The sequence below is a fragment of the Chenopodium quinoa genome, unplaced genomic scaffold (assembly GCF_001683475.1).
Source record: "Chenopodium quinoa cultivar QQ74 unplaced genomic scaffold, ASM168347v1, whole genome shotgun sequence".
Taxonomy (NCBI): domain Eukaryota; kingdom Viridiplantae; phylum Streptophyta; class Magnoliopsida; order Caryophyllales; family Amaranthaceae; genus Chenopodium; species Chenopodium quinoa.
In genome coordinates this window covers 9,726,555-9,751,182 of record NW_018745684.1, presented here as the reverse complement: position 1 = coordinate 9,751,182, position 24,628 = coordinate 9,726,555, and the positions used below count along the sequence as shown (strand labels likewise).

The following is a 24,628-nucleotide window of genomic DNA, read 5'->3' as shown; positions in this document are numbered from 1 at the left end:
TTGTGGAGTACTAGGTATATATTAACTATATATGTGTACTACTCCGTAAACAATATGAGATGAGCTATTTGCTTTGAAATTTACAATCACATGCATATTCGGAGTACTCTCTTATGATGGTTACATTTTAAGGGTTTTTTTTTCATTATTTTTTTTTTTTTTTATTGTATTGGACCTTGGAGTATAGAATGCAAAGGTGCGTACATGATTTATGCTTGTATTGTTACAACATACTGAATACTTCGTATAATAGAAGTAAGGTTAATTGATATCGGGTAGTTTACTTTATTTTATGTTTGTACATGAGCAAAGATATATGTACCATTGTTTGACCATCTTTTCATATAATCTTTTGATTTATTTACTAATAAATATACCAAAGCAACACTTAACCAAGTGAAAAGATTTGCATGTTACTTCTCATAGCTACAATTTTGTAGGATCAAAATTCAACTCAAGGGTTGTATGGAGGTGAAGATTCTCTTACCATTTCCTCCACTTTTAAAGGTCTTGTTCGTTAACTCTGTCTGTTAACTCGAATCGAATTGACCTGTATGAGATTCTTCAGCTCCTTAATATATAGAATATTTTCCTTATCTTTATAAAAATATAGTTTTCTTAATACGTAAGAGAATATTGAAATAAAAATTAAAAGTATAATTAAAAAAAATACATAATCTATGGGACCATGTCCGTACGATAGTAAACAAGAATCCAATAAAGGATTCACACTTGAAAGTTTTATGCTAAATACATTCTATAATTATTATCACTCCATTAAAATATTTTACTATTTTTGTTTCAATGCAAATTGAGTTACGGAGTATTTAAATTCCAAATATACCCCTCTAATCCAATACTCACGTGCACCTTTTGAACACACATCTATCAAGATAAGACCAATTTTTAAAGCCTTGTTTGGAGTTCCCAAAGATGACTTCCAAGTCTTCCCCACTCAATAATCGTATGCCAATTGTCAATATCACCAGCAGACTTCTCAATTTTTTTTCTTCAATTTTTAGTAATTTACAAAAGAAATTAAAGTGAAAAAAAATAAAATAAAAAATACTATCTCCATTTTTTATTAGTTGACATGTTTTGAATTTAGCATTATTTACACACTTTTCTTTGATCAGGGTTTGTGGTTTATACGTAATGAAAAATATAGTCATGTAGGGTCTTGTTAGATTCGTCACGATATATGTATTTTCAAAGTCATGTGGGGTCTTGTTAGATTCGTCACGATATATATATTTTCAAAGTATCAAGTTTTTATAATTTTTACTTATCGGTAATTAAAGATATTAACGGTTTAATTTATGCATTAATAAACGCGACTAAAAAAACGTATTAATTAAAAAGAAACGGAGAAAGTTGTGTAGTAGAAATAAAGGGTGTCCTTTAATTTTAGTCTTGGTTCAGACCCCATAGACTATGTTCCAAAACAAATTCCATATCATAATTATTAACAAATAGTAAGTGTTTAATTCTTGTATATAATAATGACATTACAAAGAAAGATGGTGGAACCAATTATGCTTCTTAATCAAAGTACTATTATTTTATGGTGACCTTAATTAAAACAAGTTAACTTAGCTTCTTTTATCCAATCAATGTTTGTTTGTGTCCGTGTGTGAAAATGTTACCAAAAGTAAGTTCCTAGCTAGATGAGACCTAGCACACTCTCTAGAAGCATAGTTTTCGAAAATAAAGTAAGTGTCAAAATTCATTAAAATATATAAAAAAGAAAAATTATGTTTTTGATGGATTGAGTTTTTAAAGGTACTTAACCAAGTATTCGTATTGTTCTATTTTATTAGTGTCCGTTTGGTATCACTGTAATTTTCTGTTTTTCTAAACTACATGATATATGTCATATATTAAATAAAATATTAGTCAAACTTATTAAAGTCTTGTTAATTTTGAAAATTGACAATCATAAGGTGGAAAATAACTTTTTCAAGTTTCTAGTTTTCAAAAAATTAGAAAATTAAAAACAAAAAATGATCACGAACAAGCCTTTAATTTTAAATTATTGTTTAGTACAAGTAGTAAATAATGAAACAAAGAGACAAAGATGCAAACAGGATTTTTCTTCTTTATTTATTTATTTATTTATTTATTATTTTTATATAGTTTGTTATTTATATAGTTTGTTAGATATCATGCACATATTGATGATGATGAATGATGATAGCTATGAAATAAATGTTCATGTGATCAATAGTTCTACCATTTTAAATCATTATAATTTCGACATTCTAACTAGAGATTTTGTTATGTAAACGAGCTCATAAGTTTATTAAGATGAAAGATATAATAAAATACTATGTATGTATCTATATCTATGTGCCAATATCAAGAATAAAAATATCATAAAAGAGAGTAAAAAATGATTCAATTTAAAGAATTAAGATCAAAGTTTTATATCCCAGTTACAAATTTACCCCCAACCCGAAAATACTAAAATTTTTTGAAAAATTACAAGAATCACCACAAATACAAAAGAACTACTTCCTACCCATCTTTTTTTTCTTTTCTTTCTTTTTTTTATTTTTTGGATTTTTGTTTCATGAATCCCATATGTATGATCCTAATTAAGATTACATGTTGTGTATAGTTATGACACAAATAAGTATCATGAGCTCCAATTGGGAGACTCTCTATGTATTTGGCTCCTAAAATAAGAGGCAAATTACACATTCCACTCACATGTTGCTAAATTGTTGTTGTAAGACATAAATGTCCTCAATATTCCACAAATTATCCGTTGTATCCCCAAGACCAAAAGACGACCATTGTTGTTGGCTATTTTGCTCCATGTAATTATCAACACCTTGGAAATCCATCCCTTGGTTAGTAAGATAATTACAATTAGGACTTGTTAATGAGTTATCACCTCCATAATTCACTTGGTCACCTTGGTAATAATCTTGATTAACACTTTGATTAGCAACCGGGATCCCATAATAATCCCCAAAATCCGAGACTTGTGTACCATAGGAATCTGAAGAATTACCCGAGTTTTCAGGGGTAAAATTAGAATTTACCGGTGCATGCATAAAATTATCGGTGTACCCCATGGTTGGTCCACCAGTGGCAGTGGTGGTGCCCGATCCTCCAGAAGTAGTAGCCGTAGCGGTAGTGTGGGGCCCGTTGGTGGCGGCTGCGGCTTGGATTCTTTCAACTAGTCTAGGCATCCAAAGATAACGCATTGTGTCCTTAAATTGCTTGCTGTTCACGTCACATTTTAGTTGCTTAGCATGCTTTTGTACACGAGTTCTCCAATAATTCTTAATCTCATTGTCTGTTCTTCCCGGCAAATATTGTGCTATTTTCGACCACCTACGATATACACAATATTCTATTAATTATTAAGAGTTTTTATACTTAATAACACCAAAAAAATCCATGCAATAAAAACTCTCTTACATGATGTTAATAGCATTATTAGTTTGCATAATTAGTAGATATTAACATGATTATTGTTATATATTGCAAAATTTTAAATTGTTCATGGAAGGGAGCGAGGTAATTACCGGTTGCCCCAACGAGAATGGAGTTCCAAGATCAAGAGTTGTTCCTCAAGAGTAATATTTCCTCGTCGAACATCAGGGCGTAAATAGTTTAGCCATCTCAATCGACAACTCTTTCCAGTACGCTTAAGGCCTGTTACATACATTATTCATGTACAAGTTAGTACAAGTCGATGATAATAATTGTCACTAGATTATCCGAACCAAAAAAAGAACGCGAAAATAAAAGAAAAAGGGGAAAAAGAAGAATGATATGTTATACTTGTATATAGATTAGTAAAGTTAGTGCATAATAACATAAGCACAAACATAAGCAAGAACCAATAATTAAGGACAATATGATATCCTACGAAATGCCTTGCGCACTAAAGAGATGTGTACGAGTTCACATAATGACACAAAGGCCATGTACTTCATTTTTATTCTTAATTTTTTTGCAAAGATTTGTAGAAGATGAAGTGTATCAAGGTATCATCAAATTAAAAATAAAAGTATCACTAACTTGAAAAAAGTTCTTTTTTTAAAAAAATTATATTTATCTCCTAAGTTGTTTTTATGATGACAACTCAGCTTAATCGTCATCAAAACCACAATTATAACATCATAAATCTTTTTATTTTCATCATTATTTTTTTTTTTTTTTTAATATTCTCTATTTTAAGAAAAAGTTATTCTCATTTTAACAATTTTTGCGAGACAGTTACTGTTCAAACAAGAAAAAATTTGAAACAAAGAGAATACTAAAAAATAAATCTTCGAAATAGTTCATGCAAAAACAACTCAGGTGTTGAAAGAGAAGAATATTTAGCCAGCTATAGAACTGGCCTAACAAATGAGTTTTGGTACTTGCACAAAAATGGTAGTGAAAGAAATTTATGGTACACAAAAGTCGTTATTTATCAATACCCATTTTAATTTTTCAAACCTTAATCAAGTTGTTTTCGAAACCATAATTATCTTAAACAATCGATATGATCGATTCATACTAGACGATAATTATTGTTGTTGTTAACGTTACCTGCACAACGAGCAAGGGAGTTCCAGCGACCTTCGCCGTGTGTAGCAATGTAATTGATGAGGGCAAGATCCTCCTCGACGGTCCACGGACCTCTTCGGAGGTCCAATTCATCTTCACTATTAACGGACTTAGTTGTATTATTCCCGTCCATACTTGATTTCTTTTAAACTGATTGATCGACGAAAAAAATGATGTTTTTTTTTTTTTTAGAGAGAAGAGAGAGAAAGAGGATTAACACATAATGAAGATATAGAAGGTGTGAAGCTTTTTATAGATGGAAAAAAAGGAGAGGGGTTTGAAATTAGTGAAGAAAAAAGGTGACCATGTGGTAGAAATTTGCCGCAATTTGAATTATAATATATGGTTTTTTTTGGAAGGAAGAATTTTATAAATTTGGTTCATTTTTTTTTTTGTTTATAATATAAGAAGTGAAAAAATCAACTTGGTAGTAAAGTATACTAATTAGAAGTGTAAAAATAGTACGATTATATATGATTAAAAATAGGAGATTAATATAAGTGGTATGAAGTTTGACTGTTTGACATTTTTGCGTAAATCTGAGATCTTGAGTAACTGTATTAAGCGCGTAGTTTTCGGGGGTTTTGGGTTAAGGAGAAAAAAAAAAAATTTTGAAAAGTGGTATTTTGCTTCTTATTATTATAGGTGTTCGTGTTGTTGGTTCCGACCATTGTTTCTTGTTTGTATGTACTTAAAAAATGGTCCCGGTTGACTATGGTAGAACTATAGATGTAGACATGTAGTTAGTCATCGATTTCGTAATCATCTCGGTTTACTTCTGTTGATTAATTTTGTTCTTCTTATTTGGAATCTGATCACTACTTACGTTAAATTTAATATCATACGTCTATCAAATTAGCGTATGATATAGCTCACACAATGGGTATGCAAGTGCATAGCCCTAAATTTTTATTTAAACTTTTATGAAGCAAATTTTAGGCAACAATTCAAAGAAATAAGAGTAGTTTAGCGGGTTATATATTTGACGCTTCCTAAGAGTACGTTGTAGCTGGTAATGTATGATACATTATAAAATACTTCCTTTGTTCTGCAAATATTGCAACAAAAATGAAATTACGCATCCCAAAACACATTTTATATGTTAAATATCTATAATTATATAAGAGTAAAAATTATAAAAATTTGACATTGTGAAAGTATTTTACGAGACGAATCTCACAGGACCCCACATGACTATATTTTACTTTACGTATAAATCATAGTTTGTGGTCAAACAAGCATGATAAATAGTGTAAAAGTCCAGTTGTTGTAATATTACTAAAACGGAGGAATATATTCTTGGGCCTCAACCATCAGCTTAACCTTTTGGTTGAGTTGATCCACTAACATGGTATCAAAGCCAACATGACATAGAAGTCACGGGTTCGAATCTCACCTTACCTAAGTGGAATATTAAGTGTTGGGTATGAGGAGGGCCCATGCTGCATCCACACTTCAAGGCCAACGAGCTCTCGTGTGAAGGGACGTGATAGAGTATAAAACATATTCCTTGACCTCAACCATCAACTTAAACTTTTGGTTGAATTAGTCTACTAACAATATAGTCTATTATTCAAATTTTGATAGACGTATGAATTAAATTAGCCTAATGGAAAATGGATTCATATAATTGATTTTGTGCATATTCAATATGCAAATTATGGGTACGCCTCTACGTCAACAGGGGAGCTTCCAAAAGGAAAAAAATAAATAAAAAGAACATCGTCATCAATGAAACTTCAAGATCCTAATTTCAGAAAAATATACACAATTACTAAATGATAAATATAAAAGTTGATATACAAATGATATTCAACATTAATAAATCATATTATAATGTTCACAATTCAATAATTAAAAATGACGTTCAAAACTAATTTCAAGATGAAAATCCAACAATAATTCAATGCTAATAATATGAGTAACAATTATCCATGAACATAAATAATAATAATAAAAAAGAACATTGTCATCAACATCATATATAATTAAACAATTTAAATATGAAAATAAATCTAAAAATTAACTTCTCCTTTAGTGCGAAATCGTCAATTTCACCTTCATTATCAAAATCTTCATTCTCATATGCATTATTAACAAATCTACAAACTGGTTCACTTTGAAATTTAGAATTTGCAATTTCTATTTTTTTTTCTTCTATAAAATAACTTCTCTCTATAAAAAAAAAATAAATGAAATTCCTTGTCTTTACAAAAATATCAACAGTTTTTTTTTCCCACCAAATATCCCTAAATTAGGATTTTTTCACGTAAATAGAATAACCTTTGGCCGGTTCTCCCAAAATGGACAAACCTATAAATCTGCTCATTATTGGACAGAAGTTTGCCATTTTTCGCCCATAATGGACTGAGTTTACAGGCAACCGGTTATTCAAGTCAAGATTAATAAAATAAAAATTAAAAAAAATTAAAAAAAAAAAAACTCAATCCCCCAATTCACTGCCAGCCCCTCCTTCCCTGACCCCACTGCCAGCCACCCCTCCTCCCTCCGTCTGACGGCTGCCAGCGCCCAACCCACCCCCGGCGCCGGCGACCCCACCCTCGAACCCTAAACCACCCTCCTACACCACAGTTCACCCCTTAATTATCCACCAATCACCACCCTAACCACCGGTCACCCCTCTCCTTCCCCAACCACCAGCCCACCGCCCTTTCTCTAACACCCTCCCCGAAACATCCCTTTCTTCCCAGCCACAAAACCGCCCACCTTACTTAATAATCCACCCCCCCCCTCCGCCGAAAATCGCCCTTCATCCCCCATTTCAATGGTGTTTCGGGGTGGGGGAAGGCTAGGGTGAGGTGTTTCCAGGGTAGAGGAAGGCTAGGGTGGGGCATTTCAGGGTGGAGGAAGGATGGGTTAGGCGTTTCAGGGTTGGGCCGGGGCAGGCTAAGTCATGCGTTTAAGGGGCTAGTTGAAGGTTGGGGTGGGTCATTTCTGTGTAGGGGAGGGCCGGGTAGTGCGTTTTAGGGTGGGGTAGGCTGGTTCGAGCGTATTTTGAAGATGGGGCGTTTTGGGGTCGGGGAAGTCTTGGGTGGGTAGGCTGGGATGCGGTGTTTCAAGGGTGGGGGTGGCTGGTTGTGGGCGGGGTGACTGGTCGTAGGTGAGGGTAGCCGGTTCTAGGGGAGGAGATGGTAGTGGAGGGGGTGGCAACTTGGTCGGAATTAATGGAGGGAGGAAGGAACGGGAAATTAAAAAAAAAAAAAAAAAACTTGACCAATGATAAAATGACAAGTGGCTTTTTACCTGATATAACAGGTAGGGTGACGTGCTTGGTCCATTTTGGGAGAAAAAATGCAAACTTCTATCCAATATGGGCAGATTAATAGGTTTGTCCAATATGGGAGAATCGGCCAAAGGTTTGTCTGTTTATATTAAAAAAAATTCCCCTAAATTATCACTTTATTCGTCCTATACCTATCAACATTTTCTAGTACACCACATATCCCTGAGTTTTACAAAAATGCATCAAATGCCCTTAATGACTAACTGTAGTTAGTTCCGTTACCCATCAACATTTTCAAATACACCACATAACCCAGAGTTTTAAGGAATTTTTAAAAATAATGAACAACCAATCATATTATATTAATTACTTATTAAATGAATTTTTTTTTACTTTTTTAAAAAAAACCCCTACCTTCACCACAGCCCAGTCCCCTGCCCCCGCCGGTCGCCAGCAATCGACCCCGATCGGCGAACCCATTCTTTCTCTCCTCCCACCGCCGGCCATCCCTAGCTCTACCCTAACCCCTTTTTTTCTTCCACCAGACCACCACTATTATTTTTCCGGCCTTCAGCCTCCTCCACCATCGCCTTATTCTTCAATCCACTGTTTCATATCATCCACCTACCCGAGATCGGCCCACCCAAAACCACCCCTCCCTTCATTTGCTTTCCCCGTCGGACCTCGCCGTCTTGATACCTCCACTGTCATATCATCTCTCTCTCTCTCTCTCTCTCTCTCTCTCTCTCTCTCTCTCTCTCTCATTGTTAGATTTAGTAGGTTTTGGGGTGGTGAGGTGGTTTAGGGGTGAGAGGGCTAATTTCAGGGGGATTTGGTGGTGTGGGGGTTTAGGGCTTCGTTGTTTTGAGGGTAGGGGAAATGAGGGGTTGGTTTAGGGGATCAGGGAAGGGAGAGGGCCAGGCGTTTTCGTGGTGGGGAGAAGGGGATCTAGGGTGGTTTTCGAGGTTGGGGAAGGGACGGGGTAGTTTCAGGGGTAGGGGAAGGGAATGGGTGGTTTCGAGGGTGGTCGCCGGTGATAGATGGTTGTTTAGTGGTGGCTGTTGGCAGGGGGACTTCGGTGAGGGAGGGTATTTGTTGCATATTTGTAAAAATTTAGGATATATGATGTATTTGAAAATTGTTGAGGGGTATATGGTGAATAAAGTGTTAATTCAGGGGAATTTGGTGAAAAAGTTAAAATATCAATTTTAATTTTGAAAGTTACTGATGTGGAATATAAATAACATATCCTTTAAATTAAGGTATTTATTTTGAAAGTTACTGATGTGGAATATGAAGACCATTGCGTATATAAGTAAGAAAATATTGCATATCAGTAGAAAGAACATAAGTAGAAAGAAATCGAACTGAATTTAAGTAGAAAATTACAAAGAACGTGAACAACAATTTATTATAGGGCACACCATACGTAGAGTGCACCCCAGTGTATAATCTAAATTGCAATTTTTGCTTATTAATACAATAAATATTTCTTTTCTTCATTAAAAAAGATTTTAGTATTATAACGTGGATATTTCGTGTCAACTACGAAGGTTTTTTCCACTAATATGCTCAAAATCGTCTTTTAAAAGAGCAATAAAAAGTTAATATATGTATCTATAAGTGTTTTACTCATCATTGTGGAAACGAATTTTAGAGGTAATTTTTAAAAAAAATATTAAAATTGAGTGGACATCAAGTTAAGGACTGAAGGTCAATCAAGACAAACTCATTAAAGAGGCTGAATCAAGCTCCAACTAAGTTAGATTTATGTGTCTTTTAATTTTAATCGGACCAAGTCAATTTTGGAATGTTTCCCATTGTTCCACTTATTAGTCGTTATTACCGGCCCATGGTTCTTTGAAGCTAAGGGAACACAAGGACCATTTAACATTAATTTTAGGAAAAATTGCATTAAATAATATGACCTTTGCTCCGTCCGTTAAAAACAAGTCCACCTTTTGTTTATTTCAAAATAATACCACCTTTGGGGGTGTCCGCTTCAAACATGATTTTTTACCTGCAACCTTAATGACCGGTCATCCTTTTGATTTTTTCTTTTAATAACTTCGTTTAACACTTTAATTAACTCTTAATTAGGACTTTAATTATGGTTAACAATTAATATAATTAAAATTTCTTACAAAAAAAAGTTAATTAAAATAATTTTTTTTAAAAAAAAAAACCGCAACAACTGCCACCTACGTACTACATTGCATCTCGGCGCGCCCCACTCTCTGCCTGCCGGTGCCGGCCACACCCAGATCCCCCCTCCGGCGCCGGCGCCCGTGCCGATCCTTCCCCTCTTTCCCTCTTCCCCGAACTAGCTAACCCCTGCTACCCAAAATCCATCTCCATTACCCACCCTCGAACTAGCAAACCCCCTAAAATCCATTACTCACCCTCGAAAAACCCCAGCCGGACCTCCCCAACCGTCGTCAACGGTTTCGATTAGGGTTTTTTAGGGTGGGTGATGGATTTAAGGGTTTCGATTTGGATAAGGCGAGGAGCGGCATCAGCGGCGGTGCGGCGGAGAGAGATAAGTTGGGCGGCGACAGGTGGAGTGCGGTCTTTTACGCTGCGGAGGTGGAGGTTGTTGCGAGGTCTTGGAGGTTTTTGCGAGGTGTTCGAGTGGCAGTAGCGTTTGGTGGGGCTGTTGTGTAGGGGTTCAATGCCGGTGGTGGTGGAGCTGGGCGTCGGCGGAGTCGTTGCGTGTGGGGGAGGGGGAGAGGAGGTGGCTGAAAGGTGGAAGATGTGGTGGCTGGTGTTTTTTTTTAAAAAAATAAATTAAACTAATAATAATAATAATTTTAAAAAGTTTAAAACATTAAAACAAATTTTATTTTCAGACCAATAAAATGATGACACGTGTAATCAAGTTACCAACAGGTTACAACTTGTTTAAAGCGGACACCCCCCAAAGGTCGTATTATTCTGAAATAAACAAAAGGTGGACTTGTAGGGACGGAGCAAAGGTCGTATTATTTAATGCAATTTTTCCTTAATTTTATTGTAGAATGGTCAATTTGAGAGTAACTTTAACATTTTTTACAAGTATATGGTAAGGGTAACTTTGAATTTGTAAGGAGTTTAATTTTTTTTTTCTTCTTTTAATGGATACATGATATGAAGGCTAAAAAGAGTAAAATTATTAATCTAATATAATATAAGACCCTGTGCTTTTAAGCTATTCTACTCTGCTCTGCTGAAATCTGCTCTGTTCTACTCTGCTTAAAAATAATAATTAATAATAATAATAATAATAATAGTTAATATTTAATAATAGTAATAAATATGTAATAAAAATAATTAATATTTAATAATAATAACTAATATTTAAAGATATTAATAATTAATATTTAATAATAATAATAATAATTAATATTTAATAATAATTATAATAATAATATTTAATATTTAATAACAATAACTAATATTTAAAGATAATAATAATAATAATAATAATAATAATAATAATTAATACTTAATAATAATAATAATAATAATAAATAAATAATATTTAATAATAATAGTAATAAATAAACAATATTTAATAATAATAATCATAATAATAATAATAAAAATTTAATAATAATAATTAATATTTAATAATAATAATAATTAATAATAATAATTAATATTTAATAATAATATTAATAATATTAATAAAAATTCAGTAATAATAATAGTGATGATAATAACAACAATAACAACAACAACAACAACAACAATAATAATAATACTGAAATCTGCTCTGCTCTGCTCTACTGAAATATGCTCTGTTAAAATCTGCTCAGCTTTGTTTATCCTTGCTCTGTTTTGCCAAGAAGCTCAAAAGAACATGGCCTAAGTATTTTTTAAGGGAAAATTTATGTTAGTCTAATGAACTTTAAATACTTTTAGGTTAACTTTAACCTTTAAAATTTTATTATAAAAGTTCTCCTTAATCAAGAATTTGTGTTAACGGTAATAATTGGTAGAGTAAATACAATATACACTTTATCCGTATTTTAAGTTATACTCTCTTTGATCTTTTTTCTTCTTTCTATTTGCAATTTGTTTAACTTATACGCTATGCCAATAATTTTTGAATAATGATATATAAAGCCCTTCTAGGTATCATTAAAAAAATAAAAAAAAATAAAAAAACTTAATTGTACAACCAAACCAAATATATGATATTAAAACTCAAGTTCCAAACATATTTCATTATGATTTTATTCCTGACTCCAACCCCATATCACTTTGCGAACTAAATATTCTCTTATATTTTTGATAAAAAAATATTTATCTGAATCTTTTAAAAATGTATATGTTAAATGCATAATGTTTTGTAAATGTCATACAGCGTTAGATTAATGAATTCACTTTACTATCAATTAACTATATGGGACATACATAAGTTCAACCAATTTATAGATTATAGAGTAATCTTACCCATAATTCGTAACATGTTAAAAGCTACTCCGTAAAACACATTCTTCTTTTTTTTTTTTTTTTTTTTTTTGAAACACCGTAAAACATATTCTTAAACAACACATAATCTCTATTATTCTATTCGCACATGCTATACCTAAACTCTAAATTTGATACATCGTTTTCAACAAAGAATGTGTATCTCTAACATAATAATATTATTTAATTAATGAATTATTCCAAATTCCTCCAAATGATTACATATTTTAGTGCCTCCAATTCTGTCACGGATTTGATAGTTTGATCATGTTTTATTATTTTTTTAATGTGATTTTAATCCATATACGTGTACACCTTCACAGCATCCAATTTGAGGCGCATCTTACGGTGTAGAGCCTAGGACCTAATCTAAATTAATCTACCAAACTCTTGATTGGGGATTTGGGGGGCTTAAAATAAAGTCATTAACCCAAAAAAAAAAAAAAAAAAAAAAGTTTTTTTTTTTTTTAGAAAAATTGCTTTTAAGCTAACAAATAGCAACATATTTTACATCTACACGCTTTGCCATGGCATATGTACTTTGTGTATGTATATAATACGCTACTATTTCTTTAAGACTTTTGCTAATTAGAATTTTAAATTAATGTAGATTTGGATAACCCCAAGTGATTAAGTGTGTATTATATTACAAATACAATTCATTTGTTCTAGAATTGGAGCATCACGTGTTATATGAGATAATTATTCTACTAAATGTTTGCATTGTGGTGATAACACGTATATTCTCAATCATATTATATCTTAATTAATTAATAAATTACGTACTATAACGCGATTATGCTTTACTATCTTTCCAGTTTTTGGAAACGTAACTCTACTTAATTAATTGTGTCTTTCGGTTGTACACTTGTATCATGTTGATACAGTATTAACTCCAAGATCAATCAAAAAGCTATTAGATTAAGATCGCATAATAAACTAAAAAATTATTTTTTTTATACAATGAAGATGATGTCTGTTTAAGCATACTGAATCAAATTCTTCAAAAAAATAAAATAAATAAATAAAAAATAAAATAAATAAATAAAAATAAAATAAAAAGCCTACTGAATCGAAATTTGGCATGGATCAACTTGGCTTGGGTTAGCGAGCTAAATAATTTGAGAGTGGGTGAAAAGTGTATTAGTTTCACCCTTAAAGTGTCCTTGGTGGAATTTAAACCCAAGTCTTAAAAGTTTAAAGTATGACTTATGAGTAACCCTAGCATAGCTTGATGTAGTGCGTGGTAATGAACTACTAAGGCTATGTTTAAGTCACCTTATCTTTGATTATTTAATTTGAAATTATTTTTTGTAATCTGATTTGAATTGAGGTTTTTTTTTTATTATTATTTTTTTAATCTAGAAATTTGATTTGTCTAAACTTTAAACTTTTATGTATACAAACTTATATAAGAAAAAAATACATATATCAAGTTGAATCTTGTTAAATTTTGTGTAAATTATGACACATGAAAAATTAATGCTTATGGGGCATTAGGCTTAAGGGTTGACACAATGATGAATTTATTACCATCAATTCTTTTTCAAATGTATGTATTATACATTGACTTTGTTTAGTTTAATTTTACCACTTAAATGGTGATTATCACCTAGTCCTTAATCCTCTCTTTGTGTCCCAAATATTCAATCAGATTGTTAAATGTATGAACTCCAATAGCTAATTATTTGATCGATGTAAAGAGCACCGGTTTGGCCCTTGAACCGGTGCCTTATACTCCCTTCGTATTTAAATAAGTGAAATTTTTTGACTTTTTGCACTACGCATATACGAGTAATTCAATTTGACTAATGTTTGTGATTTATACGTAAGAATAAATATAATCTTGTAGGTACTTGTTGGAATTGTCTCAATGAGTAGTTTATTAATATAAAATTTTATAACTTTTACTTATTGATAGTTAAAGATTTTATCATCTGTCAAAATTTTGCATTGACATACGTGCACAAAAGAAACGTTTTGGCACCAACCACTGCCACACTGGTTCAAAATGGGTGCCTTAAGACCGTTTTGAACTGGTGCCCATTTACTTTCTTCTATTAGTGAAATATTATTAGGAAGGTGAATAAAATAATAGAGTGGAATTTGGTTGGTTAAATTTGACTGATAGATATACTGTGTATATAAATTTGACTGATAGATCAAATGTAATAAAAGAAATATTAAGTCTTGTGTATGGCTAGTCACATCACTTTTTGATAAATTAAATTTTTTTATCATGGGATTCATAGAATATGTTTTAGGCCTACTCTGTTGTACTTACTTCCTCTGTTTCTTTTTATTTGCATCACTTTACTTTTTCGTTAACAAACTCTATCTCTCTCCTATCACATGGGTCCATTTTTTATTTTTTATTATCTCTATCTCTCTCATCTCCAAAAATTGCCTAGGAATCCGCAATTTAGAAAGTGATGCAACAAAAAAAAAAAAAAAAAAAAAAAACGGAGGAAGTATTATTTTAGGATATTCTTATTAATTCACTCTACTTAGTGCTTGTTTGGTTCAATACGGGAAATTATTTCCCACATGAACTCATATACCATGCATGGGAAGTTTTTTCCCTTGCTAATTGTATAAAAATTGTGCAAAAGTGTTTGGTTGACATCATGAGAATTTTTATTTCCTAGGAAATAACGTCCTATAAATTATAGGAATTCACTCACCTAGGGGGCCTTGGTGAGTTATACCCATGCTATGTGGGAATTTACATTTCCTAGGAAATTTCAAACCAAACACAACATATTTTAGCTATTGCCTAGGGAAGTACCTTCAATTCCAACCAAACAAGCACTTAGTATAGCAATACTTGTTCAATTTAGCTTCATATAATGCAATTTTGTTCAGCTCATTTCAGTTTAGATCAGTTAAGTTCATAAAAACATGAACTTAATTATACTTATTGATTGTGAATGTTGTTTTAGGGTGCAATTATTGATTGTGAATGTGACAAGTCTGATAACATAGCTTAATGATACTTGTATAAGCACAACACATTTTACCTAGCTACTTCTATGGGAAAAACATGAATATAGAAACTTTAATCTGCGAATGGAATCCAAATTAAAAATATTCAAACAAGGATATGTAAAGAATATCGATGTAATGCAGATATGGAGTACAATGCTTAGAACAAATACAGGTTCCAACGTAGTTTCTAGAACAAGAATCCGTACTAAATTGCGTATACGCCTTCCCGTATATATACAAAGTATAACAAATATACGGATTAAATACAAATGCTTCTCGACGACTAAATAATAATTCACATTCAATGTGATAAAGAATTGGTGGAATTTAATTTTATATTTTGTGCATCGCTTCTACGACTTTATCAACAAAGATAATTGGTATTCAATATTGAGACTAGAGAAATATAATATGAGTACAGTTGATGTGGGATCATCATGATTTATTGTTCGTACTAATTTTGACAACGCATTAGATCATATCTTATTGTGTTGTTGATCACTTAAACTAAAATTAGGTCCAAATTATAGATAACACGCTCAACATATGAAGTGTCTCCAACCTTGGAGAAAAACCTCACAATATATATCTTGGCTTGGCTGCATCAAAACAGTTTGCTGAAAATGATGCATCAATAAAAGTAGTGAATATAAAGTTCAGGTTTTGATAATTCAAGGTCGATTTTGACATTCAAAATTATTTTGTATTGTGTACAGCTTGAAAGAAGGCAATTAAGAATTTTTCCTCTTCACCTTATTTCATATAAGTGTCGCTTATTCTTATCATAGTCAAAGTAAATCGAGACAGACCTGTTCGTCAAAAAAAAAAAAAGTCAGACCTGAAAGACAACACATACCCTTTTTTCTTTTCCAAGGTCTTTAATTCGGTTTCATTTAATCTAGTTTAGTTATTTTAAACTTATTGCAGTTTTGTGGTTCAACTTTTGTTGAATTATTATTATTATTATTATTATTATTATTATTATTATTATTATTATTATTATTATTATTATTATTATTATTATTATTATTATTATTATTATTATTATTATTATTCCTTTTGTTTATTTGAAGACTTCATTTGAAGAAAATAGAACCCTTATAAATATAAGAAATACTCCATAGTATATTTCATTTGTAATCTGATTAGATTATTCTCAAAATGTATTAAATATATCGAAGACATCCAGAAAATGTAATTTTCGTTAGAGGATGGTTAGATGAGTAATTTTAAAATCTAAACATAAGAATGTTGTCTATGAATTTAAGATACAAGTCAAAACCGTTATTTACTTCCCATGAATGTCCCAACCTAAAATCGTTAAATTTGAGTAGGTGAGGAATGTAGAAGTACCTAACTTAAGTACAAAGGATCTATTGATCTAAGATTTTTATATTTATTTATTTTTATAGAAAATGAAAGTTGAAACCTTTTGAAAGAGATAGATAAAGAATTACTATACATCAATAATACTTAGCTATACGAATTTTTTTCATAAAACTCCAAACTTAATTATATGAGTACCATTTTAGAATAAGTATGTATTGCTTATATGCAACCCTCAAAACTATATGTATCATTTTTTTGGTGCGAAAAACTATATGTATCATAACCGTTGTTTATATAAGAAAAAAGAAAGTTGCAGTGGAATTTAGTTTGTATTTACTCCCTCCGTTTCATACCATTATCATCACAACACTTTGATTGACATAGATGTCAATGCACAACTTTGATCATTAATATTTGTAATATATATTATTAAGAAATATATAAAAGGTTATTATAATTAAAATATACATAAGGATAATTGATAGAGTATAAAAACATAATATTGAGCCTCAACCATCAGCTTAAACTTTTGGTTGAGTTGGTTCTCTGACATGGTATCAGAGCCAACGTGATATAGAGGTCACGGGTTCGAATCTCATCCACGCCCCACCTTTAAGTGGAATATTAAGCGCTGGGTATGAGGAGGGCTCATGCTGCATCCACACTTCAAGCCCAACGGACTCTCGTGTGAGGGGGCGTGATAGAGTATAAAACATAATATTGGGCCTCAATCATCAGCTTAAACTTTCGGTTGAGTTGGTCCTCTGACAATAATGACTAATCCAAAAATATTTTACATATCAATATATAAGTTTTGTAAATAGTGTAAAAGTCAATTATTACGATTATTACGAAATGAAGGGAGTAATCCTAAAGAAGCTAAGAGTGACCAATCTTCTAGACTTATTCCAGGAATAAAATTAATGATTATAAGGAGAGAGTTACACTACTACCCGAAAGGGAACTAAAAGTAGAAAAGTCGAACAAATGAATAGCTAACCTAAATTACAAGAGATTAATTTGTATTATTATTGACATTTGACACATTTGCTTGACCAATCACAATAACTTCTTCCCAAACTCAAACACCATCATCTTAGTTATTGTCACTTCCTTTCACCAGTCACCTCCACTACTAAAACAAGAATTCTTTGAATTTTTTATCGTCATGTAATTTACTTTTCAATGAAGTTTAGACGGTTCACATGTAATTAAGGATTTGTTCACTTCAACTTATTTCAAATACTTGTTGGTTGTTATTTATTTTTGTCAAAATCAGATCAGATTTGAGTCATTAGACATATTTTAATTAAAATTTTTAATTTTCATTTACTTATTGCTAAATATCTATAACTGCGCATTAAAAAATAAATGAGAACTACATTATTGAAAAATTACAGGGTAAGGCAAGTCTAATAATTAACAAGATCTAATTGAATTTGTTAATTGGTATGGTCAAAATTTAGTCAAATTAATAAATCAAATCACTTTAAACTAAAAGAAAAATAATAAGAAAATTAGGCAACATACTTTTAAATCCTATTTCAAATGACATACAACGACTCAAAGACAACAATATTAATGAAATTAAAGTGCATGTATGATAATACTACCCTTATTTGATAGTTGATATTACTTTAGCCCTACTTTCAAATAACCTTGGTGATCGAATAAATTACAATGCTAGACAATTTATCAAATGGAGAATGATTAATTTTCCTCATGTTCTGATGATTCGTATAGGCTATTATATAGAGTCAGGCCTGCAAATACGAAAACATAAAGTAAAAGTCAAAGCGTTACAACCAAAAATAAATAGAATAAGTATAGAGAATAGTTTAACTCCAAGTCTAGCTATGAGTATTAATTTTCGAGATGGTTGTATCAATCCTCATCAAGAAATATTTGGAAGAGGCGGCTTTTATCAGATATTTCCATATTGTTTGTTTATCTAGATAATTAAAATTGATGCACACTATTTATGAAAAATCTTAAATCTCAGACAATAATAAGAGAACATAAAATATATTCTATGGGCTTATATCTACAAAAACAAAAAATTAAAAAAATGAGTGGATAGGCTTATAGTAGCAGACTTAAATGACAATGACATAATTAAGAACAGTAATTAAGTACAGTAGTTAATTAAGCTTTCAATGTTCATTTTTGTCAAAAGTTAAGGCCGAGAATTCTGGGTTATACTGCACTCCCACTGACCTTTTCAACTCAACACTCTCTCTTGTTCAATTCGTATACAAAACATGTCTTTATACGCTGTTTTCTCCCAATTTGTGTATCCAAATCTTCTTGTTTGAGTTGTATCTATAGCGTGTTTGACCTGATTTTATAGCCGTCTCCTAATTCTTCACTAGTATAATAGTATGCTCATGGATCGGGACTGGGTGTGGAGAGATTTTTATGTAGTGACGATAAAGTTTATTTTTAGACGGTTTAAATGAATTTTTATTTTTTGCGAATGGTGATGTAATTATTTCATCATATTTTGCACTAAGTTGGTCATATATAGACTCGTCTGCAACTTAAATTTGACCAATTATTTGACATAAGGGTGCATTCTATTTTCACCTGAAGTTATTAGACATTAAATTGCAATGGCTTCTTGCACTTGAAATTCAAAGAAAAGTGGATTGGGATTATTTTCTTTCTCTCACTTTATGCATGATCTCACCTTCTCCCTTAATACTCGTGCACTAATTTATTTACGTTGTAATTACATTATCTGACTTTATACTTCATAGAAATATATATATATATATATATATATATATATATATATATATATATATATATATATATATATATATATACGGGAGGGTTCCGCTAAAAACAGGGCTTATGGTGAAAACTAAAAACAGCAAATCTCAGCCATTGATTATTAATGATATAATCTAACGGTTGAAATACAAGGTACACAAAATCTTAGCAAATTTCAGCAAATCCTCTGTTAATTTTGCTGAAAAACGCAAAATCTCAGCAAATTTCAGCAAATCCTCTTTTCATCTCATTATCAAATCGTCAATTCCTCAATTCGTCAAATTTTAGGGCTACTTTGATTATTTACTCCCAAAATTGAGGGCTCGTGATTCTTCAATAATTTGGGGCTTCCTCAATAATCTTAGTAAGTGTTCTTCATTCTTTAATTTCTGTTTTTAGCTGAATTTCTAGTTGATTGCGGCTTACAATACCGATATAACTGTGATTATTTCCTTGTATATAAGCTGAATTTCTTGAATTTCTATTTGATTGCTCTGTTTTTTAGTTTCAATCTCATCAACTTGTAGTTTCAATCCTCATCAACAATATGCTCTTTTTTCGTTTTTGTATAAATATTTGCAATATATATATATTTTTTTTATATTAAAGTTTTTTTTTCCTGGATATATGATATTAAACACTAGGAGAAATTGTTGCACATAAGGTGTTTGTGTATTTGCTTAAATGACTAACACCTTGCTTAATACGATATAGTAACTCTTTTTTATGATACCATAACCATATATTTTAGACTGTTTTTGTTGGTGTCCAGTTAGTTGCACCATGGAATGGATTATTTTATTATAGTACCCATTTTAAACCATATATTTGATATTATATGCAGACAATGCAAGAGGAGTCAGAAGAAGGTAGTTGCTCAAATACATCTACAACTACCAATGTTGCTGAAAACTTACCGTCACTAAAGGGCCCAAGTGTGTGTTACACTCCCAGAGGAACAAAAGAGTTTATACCGTGTTGTCCCCCTGAACTAAAGCCTACACTTGGTATGCTTTTTGATTCCTTACTTAAAGGTGTTGATTTTTATAAGCAATATGCTAGATTTGGTGGGTTTGTGGTAAGACTAGGTACTGAAAAGAGAATTAAAGATAGTGATAAAGTCTACTTGAAATATTTACATTGTAATAAACAAGGGTTTACGAAGGATGGTGAAACTAAAGCAAAAGTTTCTAACAAAGATAAAAATCCTAAAGCTAGAAAAAGAACCATAAATCGTGTTGGATGTAATGCAATGATTGGGTTTAGAGAACGTTCAGATGGAAAATGGATGGTTTATGTCTTTCATGAATCTCATAGCCACAATCTTGCTTCTCCCAACACAATGAATTTTTTGGCAAATGTTGGAAACCTTAAACTTGGCCAGAAAAAATTCATTTTTGACAACTCTAGATTGAACATTGGTCCAAACAAGTCTTATAAGTTGATGAAAGAACATCTTGGTAGCTATGATAATATAGGTGCAACATTGAATGATTTCAAGAACTTTAATCGAGACTTGAAAGCTTACATACAAGAGAAAGATGCTTCGATGTTTATAAACAATTTGAAAGAAAAAGCTGAAAACAGTGAAGGTGCCTTTTTCTTTGAGCATTGTATGGATGAACATCAACGCTTGACAAGAGTATTTTGGGCAGATGCAATTAGTAGAAAAAATTATTCGTTGTTCTGTGATATGATTACATTTGATACAACATTTGACACCAACAAATACTCTATGGTTTTTGCCCCATTTACGGGTGTTGATCACCATGGTAAGTGTGTGACTTTTGGGATAGGCTTACTTGCAAAGGAGGATATTGAATCCTTTGAATGGTTATTTGAAACTTTCTTAAAGGCAATGAATAACTGTCAGCCTACCTGTATCATGACAGATCAAGACCCTGCGATGAAAGTGGCAATTGAAAAAGTTCTTGATAAGGCAAAACATAGGTTTTGTATGTGGCACATTATGAAAAAAGTGCCACAAAAGGTAGGGCCCAAATTATGCTTAGAAACTGATTTTCTTCATAAACTAAACTCTGTTGTGTGGAATAGAGACCTTGAACCAGAAGAATTTGAAATTGGTTGGCAGTCTGTGATGTCTGAATTTGATTTAGTGAATGAAGATTGGTTCAAAAATATGTATAATATAAGGAATATGTGGATTCCTTCCTACTTTCGTGACCTTTTTATGGGTGGGATTTTAAGGTCAACTCAAAGATCAGAGAGTGAAAATAGCTTTTTCACTAATTTCACCAATCAGCATTTGTTATTGGTTGAGTTGTGGTTTCGCTATGAATCTGCAATCGATGCTCAAAGGCACACACAAGACAAGTTGAATGCTACTTCAAAAACTACACATCCCCAACTTGTCACCCCCCTGTACTTGGAAAAGCATGCTGCATTTGCTTACACTCATAATGTATTTTACATATTCCAAAAGGAATTCAAGCATGCTTTGTACAATTGTGGTATAAGTAATGTTACCATCAAAGAAGAAGAAGGGATTGAGCAATATAGAATTGTTGACAACACAAGGAAAAAAAGCTATCATGTCACATATGTTTTGTGTTCTAATGATGCTTCATGCTCTTGTAAAATGTTTGAATCTGTTGGAATATTATGTCGTCACATTCTCTTTGTCATGAAAGGAAAGTTCTTATTTGAGATTCCAAGGCAATATGTTTTACATCGTTGGACTAAAGAAGCTATGAAGAAACCAATTTTTGGCTTAAACAACTTGCTTGATGGGGCAGAGAAGGATAAGAAGCAAAAGCTAGTTGGTGATTTATGGTGCAGGTTTTTTTCATGTGTAAGTCTTTGTGAGGAGAAAGTTGAATGCCTAGAGTCATTGTTGTCTAAGCTAATATCTTTTGAAAATGAGATGAAAGACTTGGATTCTATAAGTCCAGTTGATAAACGTGAGGCAAAAAATAAACACATCGAATTATTTGTTGGATCTAATGACATAGTTGTTGATATTCTTCCTCCAAACAAGTCTTCCAACAAAGGTAGTGGTAGTGGAAAAAGGAAAAAATCTGACAAAGAGATAGCTATTGAGGAAAGCCAAAGGAAAGATAGACTTTGTAGAACTTGTGGTCAGAGAACAAACCATGATAGTCGGAATTGTCCGCAAAAAAAAATCCAACTTGAATGAGGTATTTTTGTAGAAAAAAATAAATAAATTTTGTACTATGTTTACTTCCCACTAGATTTTCACTTTATATATGTTCGTGTACATGATTTCAGGATTTCAAAGAAGAGTAGAAAGGCTGCAAAACCACTTCATATTTACAAGAAGCAACATCGGCTACTGACAGCCTAGTGCTGAAATAGAGGAGATGAGAGGAAAGAAAGAACATAGTGCTATAGTGCCCTTTTTATTGATATAGTGATTGTTATTGTTTCACATATATTAAACAGGGACCTTTTATTGCTCAAATTTTATTGATAGGGTGACCTTTTATTGTTAAACTTTTTATTGACCTTTATATTGTTATTTTGATGTAGTGACATATTGGCATATGATAACTTCAATTTATATTATAGTATGTGTTTTTAACGTCATAGTGACTTTTTTTCATCGTATTGACACCTTATTCCGTGATAACCTTTTTAGTGATATAATGACCTTTATTATGATATAACAACCGTATAAAAAATACTCACATTTTAACAATTCTTCTAATCCACATCGATTAAGCCAATACAAAGTTAGGGAAGGAGGGGCTCGTTCTTTTAATTGATATACTAAATGAATAGCTTAAGAATAGATTAATATAAATACGACACTTTTACCTTACATAGTGACCTTTTATTTAAATAGAGACAGATTATTATAGACATCTTTTTTATCACATAGTAACGCTCTTGCATCTCATAGTGATCCTTTTGCATCGCATAGTAATTGGAAATTTTTACCTCATATAATGCCATTTTACTTACATAATGACTATAAAAAGTAATATAATATCCTTTTTCAAGTTTTTCTTTTCTTTTTTAAGAGATAAAAAAAAGTTAGACATTTTTAGGTACATATTTATCATAGGTCCTTTGAAAACTTGTCACATATGTATACAAAATATAATAATGAATATGGTGATAATTTTGCATTATAACTTAATTATATATAACACATTGAACTAATAACATTTTAAATACATAGTGACCTTATAATATAGAAACCTTTTAAATAACATAGATACCTTTTTAAATACATAGTGACCTTATCATATAGAAACCTTTTTAAATAACATAGGTACCATTTTTTTATAACATAGGCGCCAAATTTATAACTAATATATATTTCACTAAACTTTCTTGAATGTCAATTAAAGATTACATATCAAAAGAACTACCAATACCACCAATTCAAAAGCTTTGTATGAACTGGAATCATATCATATTGTTCTATATTAACACTTATACAATTTTGTCAGATTATCCATTTGTTGATGCAAACTACATCATTACATTAGATTTCCTACTTCTGTGCAAAATACAAATACTTCCGAGCAAAAAACTTCATCCACATATTCGTTAGTCTGCCTATACTTTCTTTTCCTTTTTACCTTGCTTTGTTTTCTTCTTAATCCCATCAAAAACATCTTTTGCAACTTGACTCCTTATTAATCTGAATTCAGATAGCTTTTCAAGAACTTCATCTCTGACAATGTTCATATCAGATAATACCAGAGTAGCAGCAATTTGAGCTCTCAATGTCCGTCTAGTTGAAACCTAAATTTAAGCAAAAATTAGAATAAAAAAGCTAGTTAAATTCCATGGAGGAAATAGTTAATATAATAAAAATTGAAAGCCAAATAAAAAAAATGAGACGAGATAACCGTTTTCAAAACATTGCAGTCGAACACATCAGCTCCATCAAAGTAAAGCATGCTGACCATAGTATAAATGCCACTATCATTATTCTTCTGTTTTCCAGACTTCCAATTTACAGAAGGTGACTCCAAAGTATACTCAATCATGTTCTTCACTGAGTCATTACTTTGAGGAAGGCGTTGATCAAGAAAAGTACTCAGCATATCACTCTAGGCAAAATAAATTAATACTTTAGGTTCCATGAAGCATATCCTAACTAGAAAAATACAAATAAAATCCAAAATATCATATTTTTACCAGAACATCAGAGAACTTCTCAACCTCACTCATGTACTTTGTATCATAACTCATATTATCTATGAACTGAAGCTTTTCTTCCTTCAAATTCACAACAATTAGGAAAAAGTGTTCATTCAAGAGTATAGG

At 31.5% G+C, this 24,628-nt stretch overlaps 2 protein-coding genes across 2 annotated transcripts; one reads left to right on the top strand and one right to left on the bottom strand.

Moving 5' to 3' along the window:
- Positions 1 to 2,378: 2,378 nt before the first annotated feature.
- On the bottom strand, positions 2,379 to 5,366 carry LOC110717954 (transcription factor MYB108-like). The gene is made up of 3 exons (XM_021896753.1): positions 4,555 to 5,366; positions 3,540 to 3,669; positions 2,379 to 3,345 (listed from the first exon to the last, which is right to left on the bottom strand). The coding sequence occupies exons 1-3, from the start codon at positions 4,703 to 4,705 to the stop codon at positions 2,709 to 2,711; spliced, it is 918 nt and encodes a 305-aa protein (XP_021752445.1). The 5' UTR covers positions 4,706 to 5,366; the 3' UTR covers positions 2,379 to 2,708.
- Positions 5,367 to 19,422: 14,056 nt separating this feature from the next.
- On the top strand, positions 19,423 to 22,606 carry LOC110717591 (protein FAR1-RELATED SEQUENCE 5-like). Its single transcript, XM_021896334.1, has 2 exons — positions 19,423 to 19,727; positions 20,208 to 22,606. The coding sequence occupies exon 2, from the start codon at positions 20,211 to 20,213 to the stop codon at positions 22,518 to 22,520; it is 2,310 nt and encodes a 769-aa protein (XP_021752026.1). The 5' UTR covers positions 19,423 to 19,727; positions 20,208 to 20,210; the 3' UTR covers positions 22,521 to 22,606.
- The last annotated feature ends 2,022 nt before the right edge of the window (positions 22,607 to 24,628 follow it).